This window comes from Leucoraja erinacea, chromosome 3, assembly GCF_028641065.1.
Source record: "Leucoraja erinacea ecotype New England chromosome 3, Leri_hhj_1, whole genome shotgun sequence".
NCBI classification, from domain to species: domain Eukaryota; kingdom Metazoa; phylum Chordata; class Chondrichthyes; order Rajiformes; family Rajidae; genus Leucoraja; species Leucoraja erinaceus.
In genome coordinates this window covers 14,807,093-14,826,022 of record NC_073379.1, presented here as the reverse complement: position 1 = coordinate 14,826,022, position 18,930 = coordinate 14,807,093, and the positions used below count along the sequence as shown (strand labels likewise).

General features: G+C 39.2%; 1 protein-coding gene and 1 long non-coding RNA gene across 2 annotated transcripts in view; one reads left to right on the top strand and one right to left on the bottom strand.

Moving 5' to 3' along the window:
- LOC129695323 (uncharacterized) overlaps positions 1–12,904 on the bottom strand; it is a 40,510-nt gene extending 27,606 nt beyond the window's left edge. The window contains exon 1 of the long non-coding RNA XR_008723145.1: positions 12,807–12,904. This is a non-coding gene — a long non-coding RNA (uncharacterized LOC129695323). The remainder of the gene's footprint in view (positions 1–12,806) is intronic.
- The window catches only part of tnpo1 (transportin 1), an 83,003-nt gene continuing 76,694 nt past the window's right edge, over positions 12,622–18,930 (top strand). Inside the window, exons 1-2 of the mRNA XM_055632165.1 lie at positions 12,622–13,048; positions 13,740–13,815. Coding sequence (XP_055488140.1) covers positions 12,944–13,048; positions 13,740–13,815 — 181 coding nt within the window. The 5' untranslated portion in view covers positions 12,622–12,943. The remainder of the gene's footprint in view (positions 13,049–13,739; positions 13,816–18,930) is intronic.

Here is an 18,930-nt window from a genome sequence, read left to right as displayed (position 1 = left end):
TTACTGGCTTTTGGCAAAGAGTGAAAAACAACTCCATATTTGGAGGTGGATGATGGTTTTTGTACATTACATCATGCATTTGATTTTATTTCTGCACGTATATAAACTCGCGTTTTCTGGTATGTCTTTGTGTGTGCTGCTGGAGATTCAGACGTGAGAAACTGTTGCCTCTGAGTCTCTCAGTTCACACCCATCAGATGTTAAATTAAAGCTTTGTATGGTCTTAAGAATTTGTACTTTGTCTATCTTTTAAGTGAACTTTTTCAGCACCATATGACTCAAAGGTATTAAAATAATTTAAAATGCAAGACGATAAACAAAAGAAACTTGGAGGAATCACATTTTGCAGTTGGAACATAAGGGGTGCTAACGAACCTATTAAAAGGGCTAAGATCCTGAAGTTGCTCAATTCAGACATAATTTTCTTACAAGAAACACATCTGAAATTGCAAACTCAGACAAGACTGAGGGCAAATTGGATGGGCCAAACATATCAATCGTCATATATCTCTAAATTCAGAGTTACAACAATTATTATTCGTAAAGGTATACCATTTAAATCAAAGAATATCATAATAGATGAGGAAGGGAGATATCGCATAGGTACCGGAGAGATTCCTGCTACTCCAATCACCATGGTAAATATTTATGTGCATAATTTTGATAATCCCCAATTTTTTAATAAAATCCTGAATATAATCTCAGTTTAATTATCAAAACGTGATAATTGGGGGAGACTTTAATTCCGTTTTAGATCCGTACCTGGATAAATCTACACAACAAAAGAGGGTAACACAAAATCTAAAACTAATGAACTCCTAAATACATACATAAAAAATACAAATACAACAGATGTTTGGAGGATCGCTAAACTAGCTGGAAGGAAATACTCGTTTTATTCAACGGTACACAAAACATATTCACGTATTGACTATTTTTTAGTGCACACAAAATTAATTCCCTATACAATGAACCCAAAATATCACAATAGCATTATTTCTGACCACTCAACTTTTTTTTTTAAACTTGAATGAATGCCTAACAAAAAATCATTTTGGAGGTTTAACCCTCAAATTTTAAATGATCCACAAGGTGGTATATATTTAAAACAACAGATGGAACTTTTTTCGAGACCAACGACACCCCAGATATTTCATCCTATGGGAATCTTTCAAAGCATTTATCAGAGGATCGATAATTTCATATCAAGCTTTTCAAAATAAAAAGAATAAGACTGTACAAAGGCAGTTAGAAGAACAAATTAGACAATTGGATCTCGATAATGCTAAAGAGCCAACTATAGATAAACATAATAAAATAACAATATTGAAATTTAAATTAAAATAAAATATTATCAGCAAAAGTTATAAGATATTTCAAATCACAAAACAGGAAAATTTTGAATTTGGTGATAAACCACATAAACTTTTCGCACGTCAATTGAAAAAACGGGAAAAAGAACATACGATTTTAAAGATTAAATCAGATAAAGGTGAATTGTTAACACTACCTAATGATATTAATAAAAGATTTGCTCAATTTTATCAAAATTTATATACATCTAAAACGTCAGCAGTTTGTACTAAAGTTATAGAGTTCTTGGATAAATGTAATCTCCTGAAACTTAACCTGCTTGAACAAGCGGAATTAGGAGCACAAATCTCAATTAAGGAAATAGAAGAAACAATAAACTCATTAAATAATGGAAAAACACCAGGACCAGATGGATTTAGTAATGAATTTTATAAAAGTTTTAATGAGATAATTACACCACGTTTACATAAAATGTACACATGCTTTTGAAGAACAAACATTACCAGAAACATTAGCGGAATCAACGATTACACTTATACAGTTATCTAATAAAGATAAAGATATAGAAGAACCTGGTTCATACAGAGCCATTGCACTGTTAAACACAGATCAAAAAATACTAGCGAAAACATTAGCTAGAAGACTAAGTAAATATGTTAGTAAATTAATAAATGCGAATCAAACGGGATTTATACACAAGAGATATTCATGCAATAATCTGAGACGTCTGTTTAATATAATGCATTCATATAAAACTGAAGAACAAGACTTATCAATTATTTCATTGGACGCAGAAAAAGCATTCGATCAAGTGGAATGGGACTATCTTGTTAAAGTACTGCAAAAATTTCAAATGGGAGAGAATTTTATCTCATGGATAAAACTATTATATGGCAGGTCCACTGCTAGAATATTAACTAACAACATACTGTCCCCGAAATTTCAATTATCAAGGAGCAATAGACAGGGATGTTCACTATCATTGCTGCTATTTGCTCTTGTAATAGAACCTCTAGCTGAAAACATTAGAACACATCCGAATATCCATGGTTATAATACAAAATACTCAAATAATAACATATCATTATACGCAGATGATATACTATTATACATCACAAAATCACAAATCAGTATATATATATATTATACACAATATATTAAACCTATAGAGGAATTTGGATCCTTTTCAGGATATAGAATAAATAGGAATAAAAGTGAAATTATGACGATAAAACCCCAAGGCTCAACACGCCTGTTAAAATCCCCTTTTATAGAAAAATTACTACAGAAAAATTTAAATATTTGGGAATTGAAATTACTAGAAAATATTTAATGCAAATTATATGCCCCTACTTAATAAATTAAACGCCCTGATTAAACTTTGGAAAACTCTTCCGATGTCTTTAATAGGCCGAATAAATGCTATAAAAATGATCTTTCTACCACAAATTTTATATCTATTCCAATCAATACCAATATACCAAAAAAGCTTTTTAAAAATCTGGATTCCGATATCACAAACTTTATATGGGACTATAAATCCAATAGAATTCAAAGAAGACATCTGTGCAAACCTAAAGAATTCGGTGGACTAACACTCCCTAATTTTTTGTATTATTATTGGGCAGCCAATGTCAAAAATGTGATTCACCTGTGGGACAACTCTGCCCAGCAGGTGGATTGGATAGTAATGGAGAGAGAGGATTGCTCCCCATTTACTATAGGAGCGATCCTTCTCTCACTAATAAAATTGAATAATACAAAATACAATAAAAATCCAATTATTCATAGTACAATTAGAATTTGGAAACAAATAAAATTAACCTTAAAATTAAGAAACCTATCGCTTCTTTCTCCAATAGTTAATAATCCGTCGTTTAAACCATCTATTATAGATAAATCATTTGCATACTGGGAAAGAATAGGAATTAAAACGTTTGGAGACATGTACGAAAATGGACATTTTTTATCATTCCAACAACTACAACTTAAGTACAATCTGAGAAATAATCAATATTTTAAATATTTTCATATCCGTGACTTTTTGAAAAAATATACACAAGAATATCAAAATTTGTCCCCAGACCTATTAGACGAAGCAATGAATATAAAGGCGGAATCAACTAATTTAATATCATACTTGTATAATATCATCCTAAATATAGAAATACCATCATCCGATAGAATTAGAAGAGATTGGGAACAAGAACTAGCTATAAAAATTTCGAAAGAGAGGTGGGATAAACACTTGCTATATGTGCACAAATGCTCGATAAATGTAAGACAAATTCTAATCCAATTTAAAACTTTACATAGACTATATTATTCAAAAACTAAAATAAGTTAACTTTTTCCAAATGTCTCCCCCATCTGTGATAAATGTCTATCCCAAGAAGCAACTATAGCACAGTGTTTAAGAAGGAACTGCAGATGCTGGAAAATCGAAGGTACACCAAGTCCGCGCCGACCACCTATTTTTATACACTCCAGGGACAATTTTACAATGTTACCGAAGCCGATTAACTTACAAACCTGTAATCTCTGTAGTGTGAGAGGAAACTGGTGCACCCATGATCAGGATCGACCAGCAACTATAGCACATTCCTTTGTTTTTTGGATAAAAATCCAAAAATTTTGTAATGAGATCATTGAAATTTTTACAAAATTATTTAAAATAAAACTGAAACCGAACGCAGAATTAATTATTTTTGGAACAATGGAAGCCAGCTTGGAGCTGACTTCGTTCCAAAAGAGCTTCCTTAATTACGGCTTAATAATGGCAAAAAAACTTATACTTAAATTCTGGAAAAAGGCTCCCACACCAACGATAAAAATGTGGATTTCAAATATGTCCGAAATGTTACACCTGGAAGACATGAGATTACTCCTAGCAGGCAAAGCAGAACATTTCCAAAAGATTTGGTCTCCATTTATCGACTTATTACAAGTATAGGGTGCAACATAACTTTGAAAATAAATGGTTTCAGGACTTGGTGAGGCATGTGTAAAGATACGAAGTAGGTATATCCCTTTTATCTTATTTTACTTTCTTATATTTTCTGTTCTCTATTTTCCTCTTTTTTTTTCTTTGATCTCTATCTTCTTCATGTTTTACGTTTCTATGGGTCTCTCTTGATCACTCTTTCACGCACTTACTATCCTATCTAACTCTCTCTACTTTCTTTCTTTTTAACGTTTAAAACAAGAAGTGGTACAGGAAATGTATTATGTTATTTTTGGCTTATATCACTGTAATGTACATTACTTCTAATTAATAAAATATTAAAAATAAATAAAAAATTGCAAGGGTTCTAGATTGTCTGGAAGACTGTTGTGCATGGGTGCCATTACCAATCTTTCTCTGCAGTTTGTTATGGTTGATTTTGGAGTTATTAGCCGGTTCTTACTTCATCAATCCAGTCCTATCAGGATCCCAACCCTAAAGCGAGACTATAAGGAATCGCATATCTTTTTGGGCGAAAATCAGACTTTTCAGAGACATGGAACTTGTAAGATGGCGCCGCAATGTGGTGACTCTCTGTGTGGTGTTTCAGCAGAGGATCTATCAAAATTGTGTATGGTATGCTTTGACAGATTAATATGCTGAACAAGTTTTCACTGTAAATCTGTACACGTGACAAATATATGCCAAAGAGTTGTTTTTGCTTGTGGGAGAGTCTTGAATGAGGGGACATAATTACAAGATAACGGAGCAATGTGGACATTTCTTACCACAGAATTTCCGTCGAAATTCATGTTCATGTCATAGGAGCAGAATTAGGCCATTCGGCCCATCAAGTCTACTCTGTCATTTAATCAAGGCTGATCTATCTTTCCCTCTCAACCCCATTATCCTACCTTTTCCCCACAATCCCTGACACCATTACTAATCAACAAACTGTCAATCTCCGCCTTAAAGATATCCACTGACAGCCTCCACAGCTGTCTGTGGCAATGAATTCCACAGATTCACCACTCTCTAACTAAAAAAAAAACCTCCATCTCCATTCTAAAGGTATGTTCTTTTATTCTTAGTCTATGGCCTCTGTTCCTAGACTCTTCCTCTAGTGGAAACATCCTATCCTCATTAACTCTATCCAGGCCTTTCACTACCCTTGAGGGTTGTGAACGATAAATCATTAGAAGTATTTAATGTGGTTGTAGATAATATTATGAATTATCCCGAGTGTGGCAAGGTGGTGCAGCGGGAGAGTTGTTGCCTAACAGCGCCAGCGAGCCAGCTTCAAGCCTGACTTCAGGTGCTATCTGTAGGGAGTTTGTACTTTCTCCCTGTGACCACGTTGGTTTTCCCCGGGTACTCTGGATTCCTCCCACACTCCAAAGACGTACAGGTTTGTAGGTAACAAGCTTTGGTTAAAAATGTAAATTGTCCCAGGTGTATAACTTGGACTGGAATACAAAAACAGAGATGTAATGCTGAGGCTCTATTAGGCACTGGTCAGACCGCATTTGGAGGATTGTGAGCAAATTTGGGCCCCATTCCTGAGGAGGGATATGCTGGGTCTGGTCCAGAGAGGGTCCAGAGGAGGTTTACAAGAATGATTCCAGGAATCATTGAGCGGGTTAGCATATGATGAGCGTTTGAAAGCATTGGGTCTGTACTTAGAAAACATAGAAACATAGAAAATAGGTGCAGGAGTAGGCCATTCGGCCCTTCGAGCCTGCACCGCCATTCAATATTCTCACCAAGGCCCTGTACAACTGCAGTAGAACCTCCCTGCTCCTATACTCAAATCCTTTTGCTATGAATGCTAACATACCATTCGCTTTCTTCACTGCATGCTGCATCTGCATGCCTACTTTCAATGACTGGTGTACCATGACACCCAGGTATCGTTGCATCTCCCCTTTTCCTAATCGGCCACCATTCAGATAATAGTCTATTTTCCTGTTCTTTCCACCAAAGTGGATAACCTCACATTCATCCACATTATACTGCATCTGTCATGCATTTGCCGATTCACCCAACCTATCCAAGTCACCTTGCAGCCTCCTAGCATCCTCCTCACAGCTAACACTGCCCCCCAGCTTTATGCCATCCTCAATCTTGGAGATGTTGCATTCAATTCCCTCGTCAAATCATTAATATATATTGTAAATAGCTGGGGTCCCAGCACTGAGCCTTGCGGTACCCCACTAGTCACTGCCTGCCATTCTGAAAAGGACCCGTTTACTCCTACTCTTTGCTTCCTGTCTGCCAGCCAGTTCTCTATCCACATCAATACTGAACCTCCAATACCGTGTGTTTTATGTTTGCATACTAATCTCTTATGTGGGATCTTGTCGAAAGCTTTCTGAAAGTCCAGATATAACACATCCACTGGTTCTCCCTTATCCACTCTACTAGTTACATCCTCGAAATATTCTATAAGATTCGTCAAACATGATTTACCTTTCATAAATCCATGCTGACTTTGTCCAATGATTTCACCACTTTCCAAATGTGCTGCTATCCCATCTTTAATAACTGACTCTAGCATTTTCCCCACTACCGATGTTAGATTAACTGGTCTGTAATTCCCCGTTTTCTCTCTCCCTCCCTTTTTAAAAAGTGGGGTTACATTAGCTACCCTCCAATCCTCAGGAACTACTCCAGAATCTAAAGAGTTTTGAAAAATTATCACTAATGCTTCCACTATTTCTGGGGCTATTTCCTTAAGTACTCTGGGATGTAGCCTATCTGGCCCTGGGGATTTATTGGCCTTTAATCCATTCAATTTACCTAACACCACTTCCCGACTAACCTGGATTTCACTCAGTTCCTCCATCGCATTTGACCCCCGGTCCCCTATGTCTTCCTTAGTGAAGACAGAACCAAAGTGGTTATTCAATTGGTCTGCCATGTCCTTGTTCCCCATGATCAATTCACCTGTTTCTGACTGCAAGGGACCTACATTTGTTTTAACTAATCTTTTTCTCTTCACATATCTATAAAAACTTTTGCAGTCAGTTTTTTATGTTCCCTGCCAGTTTTCTTTCATAATCTATTTTCCCTGTCCTAATGAAGCCCTTTGTCCTCCTCTGCTGGACTCTGAATTTCTCTCAGTCCTTTGCTTTTTCTGGCTAATTTGTATGCTTCATCTTTTGTTTTGATACAATCCCTGATTTCCCTTGTTATCCACGAATGCACTACCTTCCCTGATTTATTCTTTTGCCAAACTGGGATGAACAATTGTTGTAGTTCATCCATGCAGTATTTAAATGCCTTCGATTGCATATCCACCATCAACCCTTTTAGAATCAATTGCCAGTCTATCTTGGCCAATTCACGTCTCATACCGTCAAAGTTACCTTTCTATAAGTTCAGAACCCTTGTTTCTGAATTAACAATGTCACTCTCCATCCTAATGAAGAACTCAACCATATTATGGTCACTCTTGCCCAAGGGGCCAAGCACAACAAGACTGCTAACTAACCCTTCCTCATTTCTCAATACCCAGTCTAGAATAGCCTGCTCTCTCGTTGGTTCCTCTAGATATTGGTTGAGAAAACTATCCCGTAAACATTCCAAGAAATCTTCTTCCTCAGCACCCCTGCCAATTTGATTCACCCAATCTAGATGTAGATTGAAGTCACCCATTACAACTGTTTTACCTTTGTTGCACGCATATCTAATTTCCTGTTTGATGCCATCCCCAACTCCACTACTACTGTTAGGTGGCCTATACACAACTCCCACTAGCGTTTTCTGCCCCTTAGTGTTTCGCAGCTCTACCCATATCGATTCCACATCCTCCAAGCTAATGTCCTTCCTTTCTATTGCGTTAATCTCCTCTCTAACCAGCAACGATACCCCACCTCCTTTTCCTTGCTGTCTATCCCTCCTGAATATTGAATATCCCTGGATGTTCAGCTCCCAGCCTTGGTCACCCTGGAGTCATGTCTCCGTGATCCCAACTATATCATAGTCATTAATAGCTATCTGCACATTCAACTCATCCACCTTATTACGAATGCTCCTTGCATTGAGACACAAAACCTTCAGGCTTGTTTTTACAACACTTATACAATTATGTTGAAAAGTGGCCCTTTTTGTTTTTTGCCCTGGATTTGTCTGCCTGCCACTTTTACTTTTCACCTTGCTACCTATTGCTTCTACCCTCATTTTACACTCCTCTGTCTCTCTGCTCATGCTCCCATCCCCCTGCCACATTAGTTTAAATCCTCCCCGACAGCACTAGCAAACACTCCCCCAAGGACATTGGTTCCATTCCAGCCCAGGTGCAGACCGTCCTGTTTGTACTGGTCCCACCACCCCCAAAACTGGTTCCAATGCCCTAGAAATTTGAATCCCTCCTCCTTGCTCCATTTCTCAAGCCACGTATTCATCTGCAATATCCTCCTATTTCTATTCTGACTAGCACGTGGCACTGGTAGTAATCCAGAGATTATTACCTTTGAGGTCCTACTTTTAAGTTTATCTCCTAGCTCCCTAAATTCACCTTGTAGGACCTCATCCCGTTTTTTACCTTTATTGTTGGTGCCAGTGTGCACCACGACAACTGGCTGTTCACCCTCCTCCTCCAGAATGTTCTGCAACCGCTCAGTGACATCCCTGACCCTTGCACCAGGGAGGCAACATACCATCTTGGAGTCTCGTTTGCAGTGACAGAAATGCCTATCTATTCCCCTTACAATTGAATCCCCTATTACTATAGCTCTTCTACTCTTTATCCTCCCCTCCTGTGCCGAAGAGCTACCCATGCTGCCATGAACTTGGCTGCTGCTGTCTTCCCCTGATGAGTCATCTCCCCCAACAGTATCCAAAATGGTATATCTGTTTAGGGGGGAGATGACCGCAGGGGACTCCTGCACTACCTACCTACTGCTACTCTGGCTATTGGCCACCCGTTCCCTATCTGTCCGCTTAACTTTTACCTGCGGTGTGGCCAACTCACTGTACGTGCTATTCACGACTTTCTCAGCATCGTGGATCTCCAGTATGAATCCAGCCGCAGCTCCAATCGTTCAATGCGGTCTGCCAGGAGCTGCAGCTGGACACATTTCCTGCAAACGTAGTCACCAGGGACATCGACCATATCCCTGATCTTCCACATGTTGCAGGATGAGCAAACCATGGGGCCGATCTCAACTAACATGGCTTACCCCCAAATTAAATCAATTCACTCACACTATAAAAATCAATCTTTTAAACTATATCTTTACTAAAAAGCACAGTACCCTTAACTCACTGTACCCTTAACTCACTGAACCCTTAATTCACTGAACCCTTAACTCACTGAACCCTTAACTCACTGAACCCTTAACTCACTGTACCCTTAACTCACTGAACCCTTAACTCACTGAACCCTTAACTCACTGTACCCTTAACCAGAAAGCAGAAATGCAAACCTGGGGTTGATCCTAATCAGCTGATTCCTCGAGTCCGCTTCCACAAATCAGCGGCTTCCTCCAGACCACTTCCTTTGAAGTGTGATGGAACATTGCAGAGTGGGGTACTCCTCCTGCTCCAACGGCTCCTGGGCCTCTGTGAAACAAAGCCCCACGCTCGATTTTTAAACTCACCGCCCGGACGCTGCTCATCCCACTCCAACTGCTCCTGGGCCTCTGTGAAACAAAGCCCCGTGCTCGATTTTTAAATTCACTGCCCGGACGCTGCTCCTCCCGCTCCAACAGCTCCTGGGCCTCGCTGGAGTTTAGAAGGTTGCTGGAGTTTAGAAGGTTGAGGGGGGACCTCATTGAAACTTACAGAATAACATGGATAGAGTGATGTGGACAGGATGTTTCCAATGGTGGTAGATTCTAGGACCAGAGGTCATAGCCTGAGAATTAAAGAGTGCTCTTTTAGAAAGGAGGTTAGGAGGAACATCTTTAGTCAGAGGATAGTTAATCTGTTGGACTCATGGCAGAGAGGGCTGTGGAGGCTGTCAGTGGATATTCTAAAGGCGGAGGTAGACAAATTCATGATTAGAATGGATGTCAAGGGAGGAAAATGGGATTAGGAGGCAGAGATCAGCCATGAATGAATGGTATAGTAAACTCAATGGGCCGAATGGCCTAATTCTACCCCTGTAACTTGTGAACTTGTATATTGCCAGTATACAGGGATCACTGGTCGGAGTGGACTCAGTGGGCCGAAGGGCCTGTTTCCGCACTGTATTTCTGATCTAAACTGAAAACACAATCTTGGAGAATTGTAGTTTAAGGGAAACAGCCATATTTGAGGCCTAGTTGATCAGCTAGGATATGATCATACTAAACGGCAGGGCAGACTTGAAGGGCAAGGTATTTTCTGTGCACCTTGCGTTCCTGTACCCCAGATCTTGGGTTGACTGATCTGAAGCTACCACACAACTGTCTATCCTTTCACTGAAGTATTTTCTCTTTGAGGCGCAATGATTTCTGTTTTACCAGGTTACCTTGATACCACACATGGTCACATGTAGCAGAACTATTTTTAATAGAGACACTGCTATATTTATATTTATTTGGTTAGTTCATTATTAGAATATTATGTCCAGTTTTGGGTGAACTATTCTACAAATTATATCAATATAATGGAGATTATAGAAGTGATATGCTGAGGTGATAAATTGGGTAATAAACTGAGGCTCCATACTGAAAAATCACATATTCAAAATGTAGTGATATTGGTCAGTATGTAGGTGATACGTCAGCTTTATCAAAAAAATAAAGGCATTGATAAAGAGGATTAATGGTACCTGAAATGTCTAACCATCAATGGTGATGAAGTCAGTATGTAATCGTGTTTAAACACATAAATGGGGAAAAAAAGAAAGTGAAAAAGAATAGGTAGGAGGAGGTGTCTAAGAGCTACCACCTGGAATCAGTGCGGTGGAGGGCAGCTCGCTAGACTACCACAGCACCTCCCTTGTCGGCGGGTTTGATGATAATGTCGGGGTGGCTGTAGTGTGAGCAGAGAACAGTATGTTCAGAGGGGGTGCGGTTAGAGTAGGTGAGGGGAATGGAAAAGTTAAGTTGATTGATGTCACGCTGGCTGTCTGAAGAACGGTCTATACCCAAAACTTCACCCATTCCTTCTCTCCATATATGCCGCCTGTCCTGCTGACTTACTCCAGCATTTTGTGTCTATCTTCATGTGAAAAAGGAGATCTTGTGTAAATACTCCATGTTGCATGTAGAGTTATTGGACACAAACCATCCACACTTCAGCTGTAGGCATGCCCCGGTCACTCACTCTTCTCTCCTCTCCCATCAGGCAAGAGGTACAGAAGTTGAAAACTCATAACTCCATATTGAGGAACAGTTTCTTCCCAGCTGTTATCAGGCAATGGAACGGTCCTCTCAATAGCTTGAATGCAGTCCTGACCTCCCATCTATCTCATTGGAAAGCTTTGAAATTATCTTTAATCTGACTTCAGTGTGATATGTTTGCACTAAGTGGGAGACTCTTTATTTGTGCACTGTGGATGGCTTGATTGTATTCATGTGCAGTGTTTTTGACTGAACTGCTCACAAATAAAAGCTTTTCATTGTACGTCTGTACACGTGACAATAATAAACTAAACTAAAAAGCTATTTGATGACCATGCACAGAATCCTTACGCAAGTATGGAAAGAAAATATGTAATTCATACTGAGCAAAAAACAAAGTTGCTGGAGGAACTAAGTGGGCCAGGCAACATCTGTGATGGGAAATGTTCAGCCTGAAGAAGGGCCCTGACCCAAAACGTTGTCCGTTTCCTTTCACAGGTGCTGCCTAAACCGCTGAGTTTCTCCAGCAGTTTGTTTTGGTACTGGTGATTCCTGCATCTGCAGTCACTTGTGTCTTTATATAACTTATAATAATAATAATAAACTTTATAACGGACTCGAGGTCCAGACAAGGGGCAACATTACATACAAATACAGCATTGCATATTAAAAATATCATAAAGTACATATAAAATCTTAGAGTATCACTTATTAAAAAAGCATCATAAATTATATAGCTTGTGTGATGGCAACCTATTGCAATGAGCAAAATCATTGCTGATGAACGTGATGATGTGCCTAAATAGTTACTAATATATGATTAAAATTGACCAGTTATTTTGTTTCTGTGTCTTTTGTGTCCTTAAAATCAAAACCGTAGCTTTTATTCTAGTTTGCAGACGTGAAACGTGTCACATTGCATGTTCGTAAAGATTTTTTCTGTATTTGGTTTTGTGTAAAATAATTTTCGCCCCTAAACGCAGACAGTAAAAAGTATTTTGTTTTAGGACCCAGAGAACGTGATTGGCAAGTTTGGGATCGGACGTGTGACCCGTTGCGCATTAGGACCCAGTGAAGAGCGAGTCTTACACAGTTCTGTTGTCTGACTGGATTGCAAATTCGCCATGAGTCTGTCGTTTTAGGCCTTGGCAGTCAGTGCGGCGTTAGAAAGATTGTTGTCACGTTTGACTGACGGAGTATTTTTAGAAGAAGGAAAAAAAAAACTCTTCAGTGTATTTAGGTTTGTAATCATTTAAGAATAGGGTTGCTCTTACCGGCTAAAAGAGATTTCTAATTGGTGAACGGTATGTGGTGAATCTGTGGTGGCGTTTGACCCGACTCTTGTGTGCGAGCGAGCGAGCGAGTCTCCCTCCCTCTCGTCTCTCTCTCTCTCTCGTTGCAGCAAACCAAGATGGAGTACGAGTGGAAACCCGACGAGCAAGGGCTCCAGCAGATTCTACAGCTATTAAAGGAATCGCAGTCTCCAGACACCGCCATCCAGAGATCCGTTCAGCAAGTATCCTTTGTAAAGCCGCAATCCTTCGGTTAGACGCGGCCGACCTGATTTGTTTTTTTGTTTTTTTTTCTTTTCTGGAAATCGCTGATCTAAATGTGGCCGGCCGGGGAATGTTCCCTTCTTGTCGTGTTTGAGATGTGAGAAATCGAGATGAAACAATTTTGTGTTCCGCCTGAGACTTTTCTCCTGCTATCCTATCTCCCCCCCCCATTCCCTTCCACACACACACACACCCTTGGGTAACGTCTGCTTAATTATTGTAAATTCAAAATGTTGTGAACTCCTTTGAAGGGTTTCCTTCATTTGTTTTTATTATCAATGTAGCCTGCGACTACGAAGGCTGAACGCTAAGCCTGTGGCGTATTCAATTTTCGGATCCTTGTTTTTTTTTTCATGGTGCTTCAACTCGAATGGTATGTTTAACGCACCATCGCCATGCGTCTCACGTTGTATAGATTGGTTGATGGGGGAGGTGAATATTGTAATACGTTCCTCCAATTACCTCGGCGTCGTTATTCCCTCGTTCTATTTGAATACGTTTATATCTACTGCGTTCATTTTGATAAACACCTGAAAGCAGCTTAAACGCTTTCTAATTTACGTTATTTTTGTTTATCTGGTAAACTACGGTATTTAAAACGTTTTTCATTTTTTTTGTTGTAAAACGTTTCCTTAGCGTGTTTTCAAATAGAAACTGGAACAATTGAATCAATATCCAGACTTCAATAACTATCTGATTTTTGTTCTGACGAAGTTGAAATCAGAAGGTAGGTGCATTGGGTTTGGCTGTATGAATGGCAGATTTGTTTAAAAAAACATTTGAAATGCACAGTCATGTAACTATATAGCACATAGTCTCGCACACATAGCACTTTTAATTGCATTATGTGATAATGACTGTTTAAACTTTGCAGATTTATTACAAGTACAAAATGTGAAATCTTCAAGGCACTCTTGTAGCATTATTAGAATTGTGTAATTTATTTTATGTTTATAATACTCTTGCAGCAACATATTTCTACATAATCATGTTGATAGGATTTAAAATTTACTGATATCTATGCATCTCACATCACCCATGGTTTTAGCTTTCAGTAAACATGAGTTGATACAACCTTGTGCATTAAATGTAAACTTGAGTTTTAAATTATAGTAACTAGAGACGTTTTAACACTGGATCTTGAGGGATACTGGGATTCAGGTCATTGTTTAAACTGATTGTTGGACATTAGTGTTGGTTTGAATTGACTTGGTCTGTTTTAGATTTAGACAAACTTGTCATAACTGGACTAACATTTCTGCCACAAATCTGCTCTGAATGATGACATCGCATAATTAAAAGTTTAATTTGATCATAGTCAGGGGAATTATGTATTACACTTTTGATGGTTTTCTTTAACCATCCAACTGCTGTTGAATGTTTAAAACAGTCTTCATAAAATGCATGTTTAAGCTGCCTTTGTGAAAATTAGAAAATGCTGAAAATACCAAGCAAGTAGACTGCATTTCTGGGAAAAGAAACAGAGTTCATGTTTCGGATTGAAAACCCTTTGCCAAACTGGGAAAGAGAGTAAACCTATTTAAATATCTATCACCCAGATAGCTATTTCCATAGCTTACTTCTGTGGAAATCCTTCCATGGCCTCCTTCATCCCTCCTCCATCCTCTAACGTGAAACTAACTCTGACAAAAGGTCTTAAAATCGAAATATTAACTATTTCCTTTCCATAGATGTTGCCTGACTAACGTTTCCAACATTTTCCTATTTATTTCAGATCTTCTGCAACTCCCATTTTAAATGTCACTAGTTGCTGTGTATTAGAAACATAGAAAATAGGTGCAGGAGGAGGCCATTTGGCCCTTCGAGCCAGCAACGCCATTCATTGTGATCATGGCTGATCATCCGCAATCAATAACCCGTGCCTGCCTTCTCCCCATAACCCTTGATTCCACTAGCCCTTAGAGCTCTATCTAACTTTCTCTTAAATCCATCCAGTGATTTGGCCTCCACTGCCCTCTGTGGCAGGGAATTCCACAAATTCACAACTCTCTGGGTGAAAAAGTTTTTTGCTCACCTCAGTCTTAAATGGCCTCCCTTTTATTCCAAGACTGTGGCCTGGAATAAAAGGTTCTGGACTCGCCCAACATTGGGAACATTTTTCCTGCATCTAGCTTGTCCAGTCCTTTTATAATTTTATGTTTCTATAAGATCTCCCTCATCCTTCTAAATGCCAGAGAATACAAGCCTAGTCTTTTCAACCTTTCCTCATATGACAGTCCCGCCAACCCAATCTCGTGAACCTGCACTGCATTGCCTCAATCACAAGGATGTCCTTCCTCAAATCAGGAGACCAAAACTGTACGCAATACTCCAGATGCGGTCTTTCCAGTGCCCTACACAACTGCAGAAGAACCTCTCTACTCCTATACTGAAATCCTCTTGTTATGAAGGCCAACATTCCATTAGCTTTCTTCACTGCCTGCTGTACCTGCGCGCCAAATGCATCTGCCCACTACCTCAACCTGTCCAGGTCACCCTGCAACCTCCTCACAGTTCACACTGCCACCCAGCTTTGTGTCATCCGCAAACTTGCTAATCTTGCTCCTAATTCCCTCTTCGAAATCATTAATATATATGATAAACAGTTGCGGCCCCAACACCGCCTTGCGGCACTCCACTCGCCACTGCCTGCCATTCTGAAAAGGACCCGTTCACTCCTACTCTTTGCTTCCGGTCTGCCAACCAATTTTTTTATTCACATCAACACCCTACCCCCAATACCATGTGCTCTAATTTTAGTCACCAGAATTCTTGGTTGAAATTTAAGAGAAGCAGCTTGGAAGCAGGCATTTTGCGTTTTGCATTTTCTACATAACTACGCCTGTGTAACTCTTCCTTTGTATGCAACCTTACTTACATTTTGGTTCTTATTTTTGACCTACCACTTTGTTATTTTTGTCTCCTTTCATTTTATGCAATCCTCAAGGTTTCTGTGTGATACCTTGCTTTATTTCATCCTTTTTGGGAAATATTTCCAGTCCAGTATAACCTCCCACTACCTTTTAGGGTTGACATCCTCTTGGATAAATATCCCCTTTTCCAATGGCTGTGATGGTAATCTGGACTACAGGTGATGATATCTAGCCTTCCCAGTTTTGTGTAATATGCCACCAGTTACTGCATTTAGATTATTGATATACTATTAAGACTCTTAATACCAAAATATGCTTGGGTGTGAAATGTTTTTTAAACTCGTTCCGTTCCTCTTAACTTTTGGGGGAAAAAAGGCCGTTCTGGCCCACTCAAGCTTAAAAAAAACTTGACAAGATAACTTCATTGCTTTCCTGCCCCAATAGCTACAGCAAGCAACTTCTTGTTTTCTGATGTTGACAATTTTAATCATCTTTACTTTTTCCAAAGTTCATTAGATTCCCAACCTGAAATTTTGTGTAAATCCCCATTCTTGGTCATCTCTTAAATGAATCATAGACTATCTTTGATGACTTCCTTCCAATGGTCTCCATAAAATTATTCCCTTTTCCTAAACCTAGTTCCTCCTGGATAAAACCCTTTACCAATGTATACCCTCGGCCTCCTGGTTGAATTCAGACAGGCAGTCACCAGGGTCTTTGAAAATAAACTAATGTAGGGATATGGGCGTCTTATGGGTGGTGTAACTGGCAGATCTGCTGCCTCGCAGTGTCACAGACCCAGATTCGATTTTGACGTCTGGTGCTGTCTGTGTGGATTATCCACATTCTCCAGACCTCATGGGTTTTCTCTGTTTTCCTCCCACATCCCAAAGATGTGTGGGTAAATTATTTGGCCTCTAAGTTGCCCCTAATGTGTAGGGAGTGGATGAGAAAGTGGGGTAACATACAACTAATGTGAACCAGTAATCGATAGTCGGCGTGGGTTTATGGGTCTGTTTCCATACTGTGTCTTTCATTCAAACTGATGAGAAGAAGTTGTTCCTGAGTGATGGTGTATACTGTCAAGTTTCTATACCTTCTGCCGAGGGAAACGCGGATGGATAAGATTATGTTGATTGCTTTTCTGAGGTAGTGTAAAGTTCAAATGGAGTCAACGGTGAGGAGTGTGATTTTCATGATGAACTGGGCTGCATCTACAGCTCTGCAATTTCATGCGGTGTTGCACAGATCTATTCCCAAACCAAGCCATGATGCAATCCAACAGAATGCTTTCTATGGTGCATCTGTGGAAGTTTGTAAGAGCCATTGGAGACGTGCTGAATTTCCTCGGGAATTAAATGTGTTGGTGTGCCTCTCAGCTGTCACTTCAATGTGGTTGGTCTACGACATCATTGGTAATATTAATATCAAGGAACCTGAAGTTCCCAACCATTTCCATTAGGGCCTATATTCTACCATGCTTCCTGAAGTCAATAACTAGCTCCTTTGCCGTGCTGACATTGAGGGAGAGGTTATTGTCCTGACACCATGTTGCTAAGTTCTTTATCTCCTTCCTGCACTCTGTCTTGTTATTGGACTTGAAAGGTACCAAGTCAAAACATTGTCTGACTCTTTCCCTCCATGGATGTTGCCTGGCCTGCTGAGTTCCTCCAGCAGTTTTTGTTTTAAATTAAGTGCTTGTGCTTGCTGACCCAACATTTGAATCTCTCTTCCTCGTAGTCCTTTTTTTTTTTTTTTTTTTTAAAGCATCCATTGCCCAATGTACCTTCGGCTGCTAAAATCTCAAGGTCTATGATTCTCATGAACAAAGACACGATGGAGTACAGGAAAGGGATCAAGAACTTATTAGCATTAGTGTCAGGACAACACCCTCGCCGTCAATGTCAGCAAGACAAAGGAGCTAGTTTTTAAGTTCAGGAAGCACAGTGGAGTACATTCTCCAATCAGCATCTGTGGAGCCGATGGAATTGATTAAGAGTATATTCTGCACTCTGTACCTTCCACTTTTCTCAACGTATTGTACTTGAGTTTGACGTTGCATTGATGACTAATATTAACTGAATAAATAGCATGCAAAACAAAGCTCTTCACTGTACCTTGGTACACGTGATCATTGTAAACCTAATCCTAACTGTTCATTCTCCTTCCTCCATTAAAGCATTACCTAAAACCCCCACTTTTGGCCAGTCTTTTGTTTAACTGTCCAAATCTCCCTGGATGGATAGTAATATTTTTTACTATACTTCTCTAAAGCCTCTTGTGATTTTTACTTTAATTACTGTAGAAAGGTAAAAATGCCTGAAAGATCAATGTTGTTTGCCATTCCATAATTACTGCTTATTGTAAAGAGATTCCAGCATTTTCATTTTTTATTTGGGATTTTCAACATTCATTATTTTTTTGAACATTGCAGAAGATAGCTACTTGGTAAGTCGGACATGTACAATACTCAATATACCATATAAATGAAAATTGGTTGTGCAGTGAAAGCTGCAGTGACAAATGCTACGTAGAGATTTTGTCCACTTTTGCCACTGAAACTTAAAGCTGATGGGTAACCAAAACACAGCGGTGTGGCTTCCACATATTCTGCCCAATCTGCTGAATGTTTATAATATCTTCCAATATTTAAAAAAATATATATATAACACTGGAAATCTTAAATTAAGTCTCATTTCAACTTATCTTCTGGTTTCTCTACCACTAAGACCGTGCTGGCTTCCCACCTTTCTCTAGTCTGATAAATCTTTGGCCTGACAAATTAACTGTTTCTCTTTCCATAGATGCTGTCTGAATAGCTTTTTGTTTTCAAAAAGGGAATGTCCATCTTGTCTTACTGATAACCTTACTGAATTATTTGAATTAGTGGGGACAATACAAATATAGATAACATTTGTTTTGATTTTTAAAATATGTAGGAAGGAACGGCAGATTCCTGTCACCAAAGG